The sequence below is a fragment of the Aotus nancymaae genome, unplaced genomic scaffold (assembly GCF_030222135.1).
Source record: "Aotus nancymaae isolate 86718 unplaced genomic scaffold, 86718_ANA_hifiasm-v0.15.2.pri h1tg000011l, whole genome shotgun sequence".
In the NCBI taxonomy this organism is placed as follows: Eukaryota; Metazoa; Chordata; class Mammalia; order Primates; family Aotidae; genus Aotus; species Aotus nancymaae.
The window spans coordinates 54,195,650-54,211,514 of NW_026988422.1; the positions used below are offsets into that span (position 1 = coordinate 54,195,650).

The window sequence follows — 15,865 nt, forward strand, 5'->3', positions numbered from 1 at the left end:
ATAATGGTGGGAGACTTTAGCATTCCACTGTCAATATTAGACAGATCAACGAGACAGAAAATTAACAAGGATATCCAAGACTTGAACTCAGAACTGGACTAAGCAATCCTAACAGACATTTACAGAACGCTCCACCCCAAATCCACAGAATATACATTCTTCTTAGCACCACATCATACCTACTCTAAAATTGACCACATAATTGGAAGTAAATCACTCCTCAGCAAATGCAAAAGAATGGAAATCATATCAAACAGTCTATCAGACCACAGCACGATCAGACTAGAACTCAGGATCAAGAAACACACTCAAACCCACACAACCACTTGGAAACTGAACAACTTGCCTCTGAGTGTCGACTGGATAAACAATGAAATGAAGGCAGAAATAAAGATATTCTTCGAAACCAACCAGAATGAAGACACAACTTACCAGAATCTCTGGGACACCTTTAAAGCAGTGTCGAGAGGGAAATTTATAGCTATAAATGCCCACCAGAGAAGAGAGGAAGGATCTAAAATTGACACCCTGTCATCAAAATTGAAAGAGCTAGAGGAGCAAGATAAAAAAAAAAACTCAAAAGCTAGCAGAAGACAAGAAATAACTAAGATCAGAGCAGAACTGAAGGAGATAGAGACACAAAAAACCCTTCAAAAAAATCAATAAATCCAGGAGCTGGTTTTTTGAAAAGATCAACAAAATAGACCACTAGCCAGATTAATAAAAAAGAAAAGGGAGAAGAATCAAATAGATGCAATAAAAAATGATAAAGGGGATATCACCACTGATCCCACAGAAATACAAACTACCATTAGAGATTACTACAAACAGCTCTACTCACATAAATCAGTAAACCAAGAAGAAATGAATAAATTCCTAGACACTTGTACTCTACCAAGACTAAACTAGGAGGAATTTGAAACCCTGAATAGACCAATAACAAGGGCTGAAGTAGAGGCAGCAATCAATAGCCTACCAGCAAAAAAAGTCCAGACAGGTTCACAGCTGAATTCTACCAGACATACAAAGAGGAGCTGGTTCATTCCTTCTGAAACTGTATCAAACAATACAAAAGGAGGGAATCCTCCCTAACTCATTTTATGAGGCCAACATCATCCTGATACCAAAACCAGGCAGAGACTCCACTAAAAAAGGAAACTTCAGGCCAATATCCATGGTAACATTGACGCAAAAATCTTCAATAAAATACTGGCAAACAGATTGCAACAGCACATCAAGAAGCTTATCCATCACTACCAAGTAGGCTTCATCCTGAGGATACAAGGCTGGTTCAACATATGCAAATCCATAAATGTAATCCATCATATAAACGGAACCAAAGACAAAAACCACATTATTATCTCAATAGATGCAGGGAAGGCCTTCGATAAAATTCAACAGCCCTTCATGCTAAAAACTCTCAATAAACTAGATATTGATGGAATGTATCATAAAATGATAAAAGCGATATATGACAAACCTACAGCCAATAGCATACTGAACAGGCAAAAGCTGGAAGAATTCCCTTTGAAATCAGGCACCAGACAAGGATGCCCTCTCTCACCACTCCTATTCCACATAGGATTAAGAAACTCACTCAAAACCGCACAACTACATGGAAGCTGAACAGCCTGCTCCTGAATGACTACTGGATACATAACGAAATGAAGGCAGAAATAAAGATGTTCTTTGATACCAATGAATGAAGACACAACGTACCAGAACCTCTGGGACACACTTAAAGCAGTGTGTAGAGGGAAATTTATAGCACTAAATGCCCACAAGAAAAAGGAGGAAAGATCTAAAATTGACACCCTAACGTCACAATTAAAAGAACTAGAGGAGGAAGAACAAACAAATTCAAAAGCTAGCAGAAGACAAGAAATAACTAAGATCAGAGCAGAACTGAAGTAGATTGAGACATGAAAAACCCTTCAAAAAATGAGTAAATCCAGGAGCTGTTTTTTTAAAGATCAGCAAAGTAGATAGACCACTAGCCAGACTAACAAAGAAGAAAAGAGAGAAGAATCAAATAGATGCAATAAAAAATGATAAAGGAGATATCACCACCAATCCCACAGAAATACAAACTACCATCAGAGAGTATTATAAACACCTCTATGCAAATAAACCAGAAAATCTAGAAGAAATGGATAAATTCCTGGACACTTACACCCTCCCAAGACTAAACCAGGAAGAAGTTCATTCCCTGAATAGACCAATAACAAGGTCTGAAATTGAGGCAGCAATTGATAGCCTATCAACCAAAAAAAGTCCAGGACCAGACAGGTTGATAGCTGAATTCTCCTAGAGGTACAAAGAGGAGCTGGTACTATTCCTTCTGAAACTCTTCCAAACAATATAATTTTATGAGACCAACATGATCCTGATACCAAAACCTGGTAGAGACACAACTAAAAAAAGAAAATTTGAGGCCCATATCCCTGATGAAGATCAATGCAAAAATCCTGCCTGAACGAAACAGTTTATAAAAGGAACCTTGTCAGATTTCTAAAGAAACCAGCATACATAGTAGAATCTTTTTCTGGCAGGAAATGGAAGGGAACTGTAATTAAAAGTGCTTCTAATTGGTGGTTATCTCATGAGGTTCTGATTCTACCAGGTAAATTAGGAGTTGACAAGGCTCACTGGACAAGAATCCCTTTAAAAAGAAACTATCAAAGTTAGAGTTGATATTTTATAAATGACTCTTTATCCAATGCAGTTTTTATATAGTTGAACTCATCTTATTGATTATATGTTTTGCCAAACACTATGCCATAAATTTTCTAGCATTTGAGCATATTTTTCTCCAAAACATTATAGTCTAATAGGAGACGGAATTTTTAAAACTCACATATAAAACAGAAAATAGCAAGGATATAAATTCTGTCACACAAAAATGTATTGCATATTATAGTTATAGAGTTATGGGTTGTTAATGTTTTCTGGATTATTTAGGAAAGATTTGATAATGGAAGTGAAATTTGATCTTGCCCTAGAAAGTTACTATAATTCAGTTCAACAGCAAAAGTGATTAGTCAATCTAGACCAATGCAATGGCACGAGCAAAATACAAACCTATGCTGTCAGGGGACATAGACTGGAGGTAAGGAGACAACCCAATTCCAACTGTATTCAATTTGGAAATGAGTATAGAAATGGCAAGATGAGAGCAAGATATTCTTGAGATCCCATTATTATTTCTGTAGAATTGAAAGATCCTTGTTGCTAAGCAGCTAAATCTAGAATTTAGTCACCTGAGAGACAAAAGATGAGGGCTTATGTTTCCCTTTGTTCTGTGGTCTCAGCTACAAACCTTCATTCATTGATAAAGGGTGGTACAAACCATCTAGACAGAAAGGGCCAGGGAAACTACTGTTTCTTCTGGTGGTAAGTCATTTATCAAGTTTGGTTCAATGCATAATTTTGTATCCAGAATAGTCCATTGGGTAATGTGAAGTCTCTTAATTTTTGTTTTGTTTTTCTAATGAGTGACTTGAGCATGGGTATAGGTAGGGTAACCAACCATTCCAGTTTGGTCGGGACTGAGGGGATTGCTGGGTGCAGGACTTTCAGTTTTAAAATGAGGACAGTCCTGGGAAAATCAGATGAGACAGTTACCCCAATTGCCAGTAAGGAATAGGTAAAGTAATAGAAGATGAAGAGACAGTTGAGTGTGGGGAAAATTGATAGAAACAGTCCTCAGGTGGGAGAGACTCTCTAATGGGTCAATTATTAGTGACAGACAGATAGGAAAACAGTGCATTAGGGCATTGGAGTAAGAGGGAAGATGGGTAGAGAGGGGTCTTGAATTTGAAATAGCTGTGGGAAAAGGAAGAAAGGGTTTATCAAACATGCAGAAGAGGGCTGTTGTCTCATTTGAGAGTCCACTAACATTGGAGAACATGGATTTCTAGTGGTACCACTTCACAGTATCCATGGGAGAATGATGGTACTTCAGGAGCTTTGGTCTCTGGAAGTCCTAGGAATGAAGACAATGAGTCTGGCTTAAAGATTTTTTTTGAAGTTATTCTCCTGTTATCAGCTCATGCTGAGCTCCAAGAAAAAGAATAATATAGGAGGCTGAGGCAGGAGAATTGCCTGAACCCAGAAGGCAGAGGTTGCGGTGAGCCGAGATCGCACCATTGCACTCCAGCCTGGGTAACAAGAGCGAAACTCCGTCTCAAAAAAAAAAAAAAAAGAATAATATGACGCAGATTTGTGTGGCTTATCAGTCCTTTCCACAACATTGTATCATTTATTAGTTCTTCCCATTTTCAAACCTCCCATCACAACTCTCACTCCATAATAAGTAGAAAACATATCAAGAGAGATACAGAGAGTAAATCTGGCAGTTAGGATTTCACCCCAATTCAGAGATCTTTGTTCTTGGAAGTTTTGTCTATCAACTTTGCTTTTCTTTTCCGTGCTTCTTGCACCTTGTGGAATAAGGTGCCTAACTTGCACCAATGAAAACTGCTCAAATCAATCCAGCCTCTTTAGGCAAGTTAATTGCAAGGATAATGTTCAGACTGAAACAACTTTTCCCCATCTACCAGCATCCACATGGCCAATCTAGGACAAGAAAAGAAAAACCTTAAATACTTTTTACTAGAAAGGAAAGGTACTTGGATAACTAACTACTGTGACTGAAAGACAATGAGAATGGATTTTCAGCTACTGGCACTATACATAAATGAGGAAACTCAGAACATTGAGGAGGTGTGAATGCAATATCCCGGGGAATAAAGAAAAGAACAATATGACATAGGAAGTTTTGAAGTATCTGCTGAAATTTATATCTCCATTGCTTATGCTGAGGATCTGGGACAAATTATTTCAGTTCTGATTTGTATATTCTCTTTTTAAGCCTTTCACAAACACATTGGTTTGGGGATTTTTTTTTTTTTTTTTTTTTTTTAAGAGTAGCATTGGTAGCTTTGATGTAGGAAAGGAGAAAGCATGTGAAGGATTAATGCAGTTCCTGCCCATCCCTCCTCGCTCTCCCCCACAGCCATCTGTGTCATTTAGGACTTTAGAGAGTTAAAGATTTGGCATACACTGCTTGAAGTGATGAAATTGGTAGCAGAGCTCGAATGGATTGGAGACAAGAACATTAAGAGAAATGGGAGATGATGAAAAACAAAAGTGTTTGGATTCTCTTTGAGTTTGAGAAATAGGTATAGCAGGAGAAAGGGAGAGCTGGAAAAACTAAAATTATTGGTAAATTGCTTAGGATATATAAAATTTTTTGTGTATTGACAAGGTATAGATTATCACTATGAGTGGGTAGGCTGAATTATACTGAAGATAACTTGAAGAGTTTAAAGAAAAACTTTAAAAAACCCTGGCTTGTTTTCACCTGGGTTGTCTAAATACTTGCTAATATTACTTCAAGATGAGGGTAACATTTTTGGTGGAGAATAATTTTATTAGTCAGGGGCCAAAGCCTTTGAATTTTGTCCAAGAGCACTAAGGGTGGTTGAGGAGACATATAGTGAGATATATGGTTTGGTGTTGATGCTGTGGGCTGTGGAGAACAGGAACTCTGGACCTTGTGGTACATGTGATTTCTGAGGATGGGATTTCTCAGGAGGAAGCCTTTAGGCAAGTGGCAAATTCTGTTGAAGCTCAGGTTTAACAGGGTAAGTAGATGTAGGGAGCTTTCTGTGAAGAGGTTCAGGATGGAGTTTGGTTCTTTCTCTGTCTCGTTTTGACATTAAAGGAAGACTCCGGAAAGCACAAGGGAAGGTTTAACAAGGGAATATAAGGGAACTTGAATCAGATCAAAGAAAGCATTGATTAGAAATGGATTCAAAATCCAGGAGATGATTGGTGTTGGGTCAGGCATGTTCATTTTTATATCTTCTACATAAGTCTCCTTAGATTAGCTTAATTTAAATGCTCTTCTTTTTATTCTTATAAGAAACAGCACCTACCTTCATCAATATGTTGATCACAGTCAGAGGTGAATTTAAGTTTTTGGGTGCAATGCACCTACAAGATGAGGGGCCCACTTTAAGAAAAATAATACCAAGTTACCCCATTTACTAAAAGCAAATCCAAAGCATTTTCTTGCTCACCACTCCATTCTTTTCCTCACCTGATTTTTTTTCGTATCCCAGTTCCAACCTATCTTTTTATTTTTACTTCCAGCACTGCAGTTCTGATCTAACTTTGCCAGGACACAGATCCACAGGGTCAGCCCTGCATCCTGAGAAGCTCAGAGGGAGGAGCCAGACCAGCAGTGCCTCACATCTTGTCCTCTTCTGCTCTGGACAGATGGCTCCATAACGACAGCTTCATAATGTTAGTAGATGGGACCCTGCTGCACATCAGGGTCACTCTTCTGCTACTCTTGCTTGGGGTGTTTTTGTCCATTTCTGGCTACTTCCAGGCTGGGCCCTCCCAGCATCTCACTTCCCCAGAAGTGGTGATCCCCTTGAAGTTGATCAGCAGGGGTAGAGGTGCAAAGGCTCCTGGATGGTTGTCCTATAGCCTGCAGTTTGGGGGCCAGAGACATGTTGTTCATATGAGGGTCAAGAAGCTCTTGGTTTCTAGACACCTCCCAGTGTTCACCTACACAGAGCAGCGTGCCCTCCTGGAGGATCAGCCCTTCATCCCAGATGACTGTTACTATCATGGTTTCGTGGAGGGGGCCCCTGAATCCTTGGTTGTTTTCAGTGCTTGTTTTGGGGGCTTGCGAGGAGTATTACAAATAAATGGTCTCACTTATGAAATTGAACCCATCAGGCATTCTGCCACATTTGAACACCTGATTTATAAGATAAACAGTAACGAGACACAATTCCCACCTATGAGATGTGGCGTAACAGAGAAGGAAGTAGCACGCCAACAGTTGGAATCTGAAGAGACTGAGAACTCAGCTCTGGAACCAAATTCTGCTGGTGACTGGTGGACCCATGCATGGTTTCTGGAGCTGGTTGTTGTGGTGAACCATGATTTCTTCATTTACTCTGAAAGCAACATCTCAAAGGTGCAAGAGGATGTATTTCTTGTTGTCAACATAGTGGATTCCATGTATAAGCAATTAGGCACTTACATAATTTTGATTGGAATTGAAATTTGGAATCAAGGAAATGTTTTTCCAATGACAAGCATAGAACAGGTCCTGAACGATTTTGCTCATTGGAAACACATCAGTCTTTCCCAGCTACAGCATGATGCTGCACATATGTTCATAAAAAATTCATTTATAAGTATACTTGGTCTAGCCTACGTTGCAGGAATATGCCGTCCACCTATTGATTGTGGAGTTGATAATTTTCAAGGAGATACCTGGTCTCTTTTTGCCAACACTGTGGCCCATGAGTTAGGTCATACTTTGGGTATGCGGCATGATGAAGAATTCTGTTTTTGTGGGGAAAGAGGTTGCATCATGAGTACTTTCAGAGTGCCAGCAGAGAAATTCACCAATTGCAGTTATGCTGATTTTATGAAGACCACTTTAAACCAGGGATCATGTCTGCATGATCCTCCCAGTTTGGGGGAAATCTTTATGCTAAAGCGTTGTGGGAATGGTGTGGTTGAAAGAGAAGAGCAGTGTGACTGTGGATCTGTACAGCAATGTGAACAAGATGCCTGTTGTCTGTTGAACTGCACTCTGAGGCCTGGGGCTGCCTGTGCTTTTGGGCTTTGTTGCAAAGACTGCAAGTTCATGCCAGCAGGGGAACTCTGTAGACAAAAGGTCAATGAATGTGACCTTCCAGAATGGTGCAATGGATCATCCCATCAGTGTCCAGAGGACAGATATGTGCAGGACGGAGTCCCCTGTAGTGACAGTGCCTACTGCTATCAAAAGAGATGTAATAACCATGACCAGCATTGCAGGGAGATTTTTGGTAAAGATGCAAAAAGTGCATCTCAGAATTGCTATAAAGAAATCAACTCTCAGGGCAACCGTTTTGGTCACTGTGGTATAAATGGCACAACATACCTAAAATGTCATTTCTCTGATGTCTTCTGTGGGAGAGTTCAATGTGAGAACGTGAGAGACATTCCTCTTCTCCAAGATCATTATACTCTGCAGCATGCTCATATCAATGGTGTCAGCTGCTGGGGTATTGACTACCATTTAAGGATGAACACACCTGACATTGGTGAAGTGAAAGATGGTACAGTGTGTGGCCCAGGGAAGATCTGCATCCACAAGAAGTGTGTCAGTCTATCTGTCTTGCCACAAGTCTGCCTTCCTGAGACCTGCAATATGAAGGGGATCTGCAATAACAAACATCACTGCCACTGTGGCTATGGGTGGTCCCCGCCCTACTGCCTGCACAGAGGCTATGGGGGTAGTGTCGACAGTGGCCCAGCATCTGCAAAGAGAAGAGTTTTCTTGACAGTGATTGTGATTCCTTCTTTGTCTGTTTTGATTTTCCTGTTTACTGTTGGGCTTCTTATGTATCTATGGCAACGTTCTGGTCCCAAGGAGACTAAGGCTCATTCATCAGGTTAAGAAAATGTCTCTAATTTAATATTCCATGCATTATTACACTTTAGTCTCTTGGCAGTAGAAATGTTAGTACATCCCTGAAAGTCAGCACATTTCTGACCATTCCCAGAACACTGCAAAGATCTTCCCTTATGTCAGTACCACAAACATTGTCACTACGTGCAGGTGATTCTTTACATGTTTCTATCTATTGTTCATTGTTTTAAGCAGCAAATAAAGGTACATCCTTGTTATGTTTAGTCCTTGTTATGTTTCTTGTGCGTAGAGATGACTTATGGAAAAGGCATGAGATATGTCTGCATCAGAATGTCCAGGGGTGAGGCTTACCTTGCTACTGACATTTATCAGTGTGGGAAAATTAAATTTTCTGACACTCTGCTTCAAAATATGAAAAGGAATAGGGATGATAATAATATTTGTCCTACCCAACTTTTTGGTTTATTTGGTAACCAAAAGAGAGAAATAAGTGAATTTTTGTTAGGTATAAACAAACCATTGTCTGATAAAAGCTCCTGACCTTGCTCCCTGTGTGCTTCCTAGCTTTTGTCTTAATTTGGCAGTTTGGATATTTTTTTGGATTATTTGCTTCACATACCAAAGTATTAACTCCATGAGGGTGAGATTGCTTTTATCTGTTTTGCTCACCGTTGTATCCTCAATACCTGCAACAGTGCGCAGTGCTTCCTACCCAATAAATACTTAAGTAATGAATTGAAGGGAGTATTAAATACATAAAATTAATCACAAAAAGTAAAAATAATATTTTGCTACCTTTGGGATGTCATTCTAATCCTCTTTTTTAAACTACTGGAGTTCTCGCTCTAAATTAAACTTTGAATACTTAAAATATGTTTATTTAAAGTGCTGCTGTTTGAACCCAACATACTTTACTGGTTTTTTTTCCCCCAGTGTATCTTCTCCTCATTCTATTTTCAGTGTTTTTGGAAACCTTCTCTCTTGAAAACACAGAGTGAATCAGATGACCTTCGTATTGATCAGTTAACTTCTGAATGGCACTCTGTAGATTGAGTCGAACAATCTTTTGCATATCATGTTTCATTGTGGTTTGCTATTTGCATTTCTACCTATTTTTAGAATATATTTGGCTGTGTCATTCTCTGTGTATTTGTACATGCAATCCTCATTCCCCAAATGCTGTTTACCACCCTCCTCCTACTCTCTTACCCTGGAAAACTCATATTTTCTCTCAATAGAGGTTAAATGTTATATGTTCGTAGAAGCATCCCTTATGAAATGGTAAGAGTTCCACTTGTGTGCCCCTGTCACTTTGTGGTCACTCCTTTATGGTTTGATGCCCTCTAGGAATAGAGGTGGAGAGGATCCAAAAATGTGCTAGCAAAAAAAGGTAAAGGACATCTAGTGGAGCCATACAAGGAGATAGGAGTGAATTAAGAATACAATCTGGTTAAATCAGAGAAAGCTCCATATTTCATAAGTTTACACATCTATATGGAGACAAAAGATAGCTGCTCTAGTTTATTGATTCTTTTTTGAAATGGTATATTGTAAAAAAAAACATTGAACTTGATTATAGTAAAATTTATCAACCTAATGTTCTCTTCTATTTGCTGAGTTTTGTATTTCTACTTGAGATTACTTTGAAATAATCCATTTTTTGCTGGAATTACTTTGGTTTCCGCTTTTATGCTTAATTGTGGAATTTATTTTGCTGTGAGGAATGAGATAGATATCTGATTGTATACTTTGCCAAATGGGTAGTGAGTTGTCCTGATACACATTAGAGAATAAATCCTTGATCACTGCTTTGGTGGTAAATTGGGGTCCTGTATTGCATTTTAAAGTTAATTTGTTAGAGTCACCTTAATTTACTTGTAAATTTTTACAAGAAGCAGTGCATTTTGCAATATTCTTATTTTTGGAAAAGCTGTATACTTGATATTCATTGAGTTACTTAGAGCTATATCATCAATTATCCCAGGATTGATGGATATAATTAACCTTTTTATAACAAGCATAGAGTCTTACCTCCTGTTTTAACTTAGATTGCCCAAAAATCAGACCCAGAGACAGGATTTAGGTGGAGTTAGTGTTTTGGGAAAGCACAAAACAGGATAGACTAATGAACAAGTTTTCTCTTTGTGCTACTGGAGTCATTCCTGTGGGCTCTCTGAGAAGTCATGTGAAACACAGCTTGGAATAATACTCCATGGTTCAGGAGAAAGCTGTAAGGAAAAGAATACCTGAGATGTAAGCACTTGAAGTGGTAAGCTCTCAGAGCACGGAAATTGTCTACCGTGGCTGCAAGTGAACTCAAGTGGGACAAGAAGATGTAGGGTGGGTTTTCAGCATCTACTCTACCCACCTTCCTTAGAAAACATATGCTGAGGCAGGGATTCAATCTAAATGGTTTATTTGGAAAATGCAATCCTAGGGAAATGAGAGTAAAAGTAAAGGTATTTGGGGCTGGAAAGTATGGTACAGCAGATGCTGGTGGCACCCACCTGTATCCTCTTAGGCAGACCCTTGAGGTTGTCTGTCTTGAGCTACTGAAGACAAGTCCTGTACACACTAATGGCTTTCTACTTTATGGGGGTGTGCTCAGACCATTCATGGAGTAGGCTGGAAGCAAGAAGGAGTTAATGCATCTAAACCAATTCTCAATCAATGAGCGACGTTGTGTGAATGAGCATGATTCCCCAGTCCTCTTGGGACTTCTCTGTGGTGTTAGGGCCCAAGTGAGGCTGTACATTGTTAGTAGAACAGGAACTGGGTCTCGCTACTTTCCCTCCAAAAAACCCTTAAAAAACTCTCTTCTTTTCTTCACAAAGTCTTCTTTGAGCACCATTGAAAAAGCTGACTGGAGATGGTCTCAGTCTATCCGATTCTCCCTCTGATTCTCCACCATAGACTTTCTTTCAAACTGTGTCTTAACTGTTATTAACCCTCACTGTTTTCTTAACAGTTTAGGCACAGAACTGACATCCCTTTGCTCAAGTCTTACAAACCGTGGCCATGTGAACTAACCCATCTGACTGCTGGGTATATCAGCATCTAGATTTTGCAAAATAATCTGAACTTGTTTTTGTTTCTGCTGATGCAAGTGCCTGATGGATCAAGTCCAGAGCATGGATGCATGACAAGGTATGGCATCCATGACCAGCAAAACAATGTCACACTAGTTCTCTGGTGAGTTGTTTGGACACATTGATAAAACCTTGAAAACTGACCTTTGTTAGGTAAAGACATTAGAAAGAAATTTTTCCCTATGTATTGAAGGCAGAGATGATGCAGGAGCTTTCACAGCTATCTTCCCAAGGCAGTAGTACAATCAAACCCTGATTTCATTCCACAGATGGCACACGTAAGCCTCTCATGAAGGTCATAAATGGTTCTTGCACTGACTCTTATGGTCCAAACACTTGCCACATCACCAGATGTTATGGATGGCCCAGAAGTCAGCCCTGAGCAACTTGGATTTGCTCACTTGCTCCTCTCACTAATGATAGGCACCAAAGATTACCTGGAGATAGCATGGTGAATATTCCAAAAATGTGGAATAACTTGGCCAGGTGACAAAATCAAGCCCTATAGCTGCCAAAACCAAATATTGTGCAATCTGTTCAAGCTCAAAGCACTTTGGAAGCTAGTTCCAGAAGTGACTATCTGACCTGCCTTTTCCTGAATATAGCAAGCCATAAAGCTTCCATGGAGAAAGATGCCTTCTCTGTCCCAGGACAAGAAAATAACGCTATCCCCAGGATTGGAAATTGTTGCTGCAGTAGACAGCTCCTCCTTGACACTCCCCACCAATATATCTCCTAGTGACTTCCCTGGAATTCACTGTCCCTAGCTTAGATCCTTTTGTGGATCAATAAATTCACAAATGTATTGTTCTTTTTCTAAAAGTATAACAGCTTTCTGCTTTAGCCATTATTTTACATCTTCTCTTGAGAGGATCTCTATGATATGAGTGCCCCCAAGGGGCACAAAACAGGTAGTCATGATGGTAGAGATAGAGGTACATTGGGCCCAATAGCATGGACTCCACTTGCCAAGGGAGTTAATCAAGACACTGCTGCCATGAAATGTCCAACTTGCCAGTGACATAGATCAAGGCTGAGGTCCTGGGAAGGCACTACTCTTCAAGGAAACCAAACAGCAAATTAGTGGGACATTGACTACTTTGTGTCCCTTTTATCCTGGGAGGGCTAGCCATTAGTTCACACAAGAAAATATACGTATTCTAGTTATAACATTGTCTGTAGAGCTTGAGCTGGCATCACTACTGATGGCATATGGATTGTAGGATCTTGAGCATGGAATCTCACACAACTTGGCATATGAACAGAGGATTCATTCACTCTTTAGTGTATGAGATGCAGGAATGGTACATAGCAATGAATTATATTGTTTCTATTGTATATCAAATATTAAGTAGCACCTATTCTTCCAGATTGCTTAGAATGGCCAGTAGAAGGCAGAGCCAGAGTGCCAGCTCAGAAACAATATTCTGAAAGAACTGAGTGCCAGCCTTCACAATGCAGTGTGTATATTAAGTCAGAGATTCCTATGTGGTGTTGTATATCTGATAGAAAGAACATATGGGACCAAAAACCAAGGAAGAGAAGCTGGGTGGCCTCACTTACCATCACACTTGATGATCCATTGATCTGCTTCTCCTCCCTGCAACTATCTGTTCTCTAGGCAGGTCTTGGTCCACAAAGAGAATGCATCTTTGCCAGAGGACCCAGCAAAAGTTCCATAGACCTGCAAGCTGCCCTCAGGGCATCTGGGACATCTGTTCAAAGACCAGCAGGTAAAAAGAAGAGTCATTTTGACAGGAGAAATTGACCCTGAATAGCAGGCGGGGAGGTAAGGCTGCTGAGCCCCAGAAGAGGAATGGAGGATTATATGGAGAAACTAGGGGATTCACTTGGGATCCACTTGGAACCACCCCAATGCAATGGTAACTGAATGGATATGTTGACCTGAGAAGATCTCAGAACCTTCTGGGATCAAGGTGCAAAAGATTTAAAACAAACATTATAGCAAGTGCTCTGGGTCCTCCCTGACTTCCAGTTTTGTCCCTTTTTCTTTATTCTTCTTTTTTTAAAAAGCTAAAACAAAATTAACGTTATGAAGGTGGGGTCTCTGTATGTTGCCCAAGCTGGTCTCAAAGTCCTGGGCTCAAGTATTCCTCCCACCTTGGCCTCCGAAAATGCTAGGTTTACCGGCATGAGCAACCCCACCCAGTGCCCTCTCCCCAGCCCTTTTTTAAAAAAACAATATACCTCGCATAGCCCATGGCTATCCAAAACTCCACAAGGTTTGGAAAGACAGTTCTCAGAATTATTGTTCTGTTGGTTATTAGACTTTAAAGAAGGGACAAGAAAATATGAACAGCCCCCATCTACTGTTTTGGTTAAGGTGAAAACTGATGCTAAAATGGAAGGGACAAGGACAGCTACTCAAAGCGTTCCCATCTTGTAAAAGCCTTCACCATGCTTCAGTTGTGACATCACCTGGTCTTCAAGTACTCCCTGATGTAGTTCAATTGAATAAAGCCTTTAACCTCTATGTGAGTCACTTTTCAAAAAAACTATATATATATATATATATATATATATATAAATTTTGTTTTGTTACTTGGGATAGGCTTGGACAAAATGCCAACACTGCTCAGTTTTGTGTCAAAGACAGCATTATCAAAGAACCCTAAATTCCTTGGGTGGAGAGGTAAGCCCTGCTCTTGGTCTCTGATTTTTTTCTTTTTTTCCTCATTTTCATTTTTATTATTGATTTCCAACTTTTATTTTAACTTCAGTGGTACATGTGCAGGATGGGATATGCAGGTTCATTACATGGGTAAACACTGCCGGGGTGGTTTGCTGCACAGATCATCCCATCACCTGACTTTGTTTCATAGCATGGTGGTTGCATGCTTTGATTTTTTTCTAGGTAACCTTTTGTCAGACTGAAGTCAGTATTTTTCTTCTGTCTTTCTGAGTTCTTTAGATGTGCAGAGAATTTAGGCAACTTTCCTAAGGTGGGACAAGACTCTTCTATTATCTCAAATTCTTCTACTAGGGAAACTCTTATTCAACCCAAACAGCTGGCCAGATCTGTGTAGATATATGGTCTGGTGCAACGTTGCTCAATCTGTCGAATTCCTAAGTGGCGTGATTTCATAAGGTATAAATTTGAACTGCAGTGCCTTTGGTTACTTGGGGCATGTCAAACTTGTGCATTTTTGTGTCACCTTAGAAGGGTAGCAGAATAGATGGTACACCACAGATAACTTACTTTAATTGGTATGACAAAACCAAAAAAAGAAACACATTAAACAGTCTCTAGTCTTGAGTCCTGTTTTCAACAACTTTGATGTTCTTCCTTTCTCAAAGGCCTTTTCCCTTCTGTCTACCTCTGTTTATGCCTCTGATTCTCACCTCCCTTCTGTCCTGATCCCTATCTTCTTAAGGACCCCCTTGCTTCTTTTCCTCCACACCGCCAGCTCCCTCTTACTATTTGACCTGGAACATCACCTTTTGTTGGATATGACAAGCCCTAAAAACAAGAGAAAATATTTTAATACACAGACACACACACACACATACAGTGTCACTCTGCCACCCAGGCTGGAGTGCAGTGGTATGATCATGACTCACTGTAAACTCTAGCTCCTGGTCTCAAGTGATCCTCCTGCCTCAGCCTCTCAACTAGCTGGGTCTATATAGGGACATACTATCACACCCAGCTGACTTTTAAATTTTTTTTAGAGACAGCGTCTTGCTATCTTGCTCAGGTTGGTCTTGAACTCCTATCCTCAAGTGATCTTCCTACCTCAGCCTCCTGAGTAGCTAGGACTACAGCCGTGTGCCACCATACCTAGATAAATTCTTTATATTTTGTGTTGACAGGGTCTCACAATGTTGCCCAGGCTGATATCAAACCGATCCTCCCTCCTCAGACTCCTGAATCGCTAGGACTACAGGTATGTGCCACCATGTTTGGATAATTTTTTTTTTTTTGATATTTTATAGAGATAGGGTCTCACAGTGTTCCCTAGGTTGGTCTCAAACTCCTGGCCTCAAGTGACCCTCCCGCCTCAGGCCCCCAAAGCACTGGGATTATAGCTGTGAGTAACCATGCCCAACCTTAGTGCACTATTTCTGAAATGATTCTTTTTGTTTCCCTGTAGGTAAGATTTTATGACTGTACATGTATCAGACAGTCAGTTGCATCCTGTAATTTATGGATAGGCGGGGCTTAGGCAATTCCTGGAGATTTTAAATAGGAGATCTCATACCTTTAATATCCGGAGAATTGAGAAGTGATTTATAAGTGAATAATGACCCTTTCTGTAATAGTTTAACAGTAAAGACAAAAAGCCAGACATTACATATGGGA

General features: G+C 40.0%; 1 protein-coding gene across 3 annotated transcripts in view; it reads left to right on the plus strand.

Moving 5' to 3' along the window:
- ADAM21 (ADAM metallopeptidase domain 21) overlaps window positions 1-8,766 on the plus strand; it is a 28,722-nt gene extending 19,956 nt beyond the window's left edge. For all 3 annotated transcript variants that reach the window (XM_064374990.1, XM_064374991.1, XM_021675047.2), the window contains one exon: window positions 6,160-8,766. In XM_064374990.1, coding sequence (XP_064231060.1) covers window positions 6,311-8,479 — 2,169 coding nt within the window. In that variant the 5' untranslated portion in view covers window positions 6,160-6,310 and the 3' untranslated portion in view covers window positions 8,480-8,766. The remainder of the gene's footprint in view (window positions 1-6,159) is intronic.
- The last annotated feature ends 7,099 nt before the right edge of the window (window positions 8,767-15,865 follow it).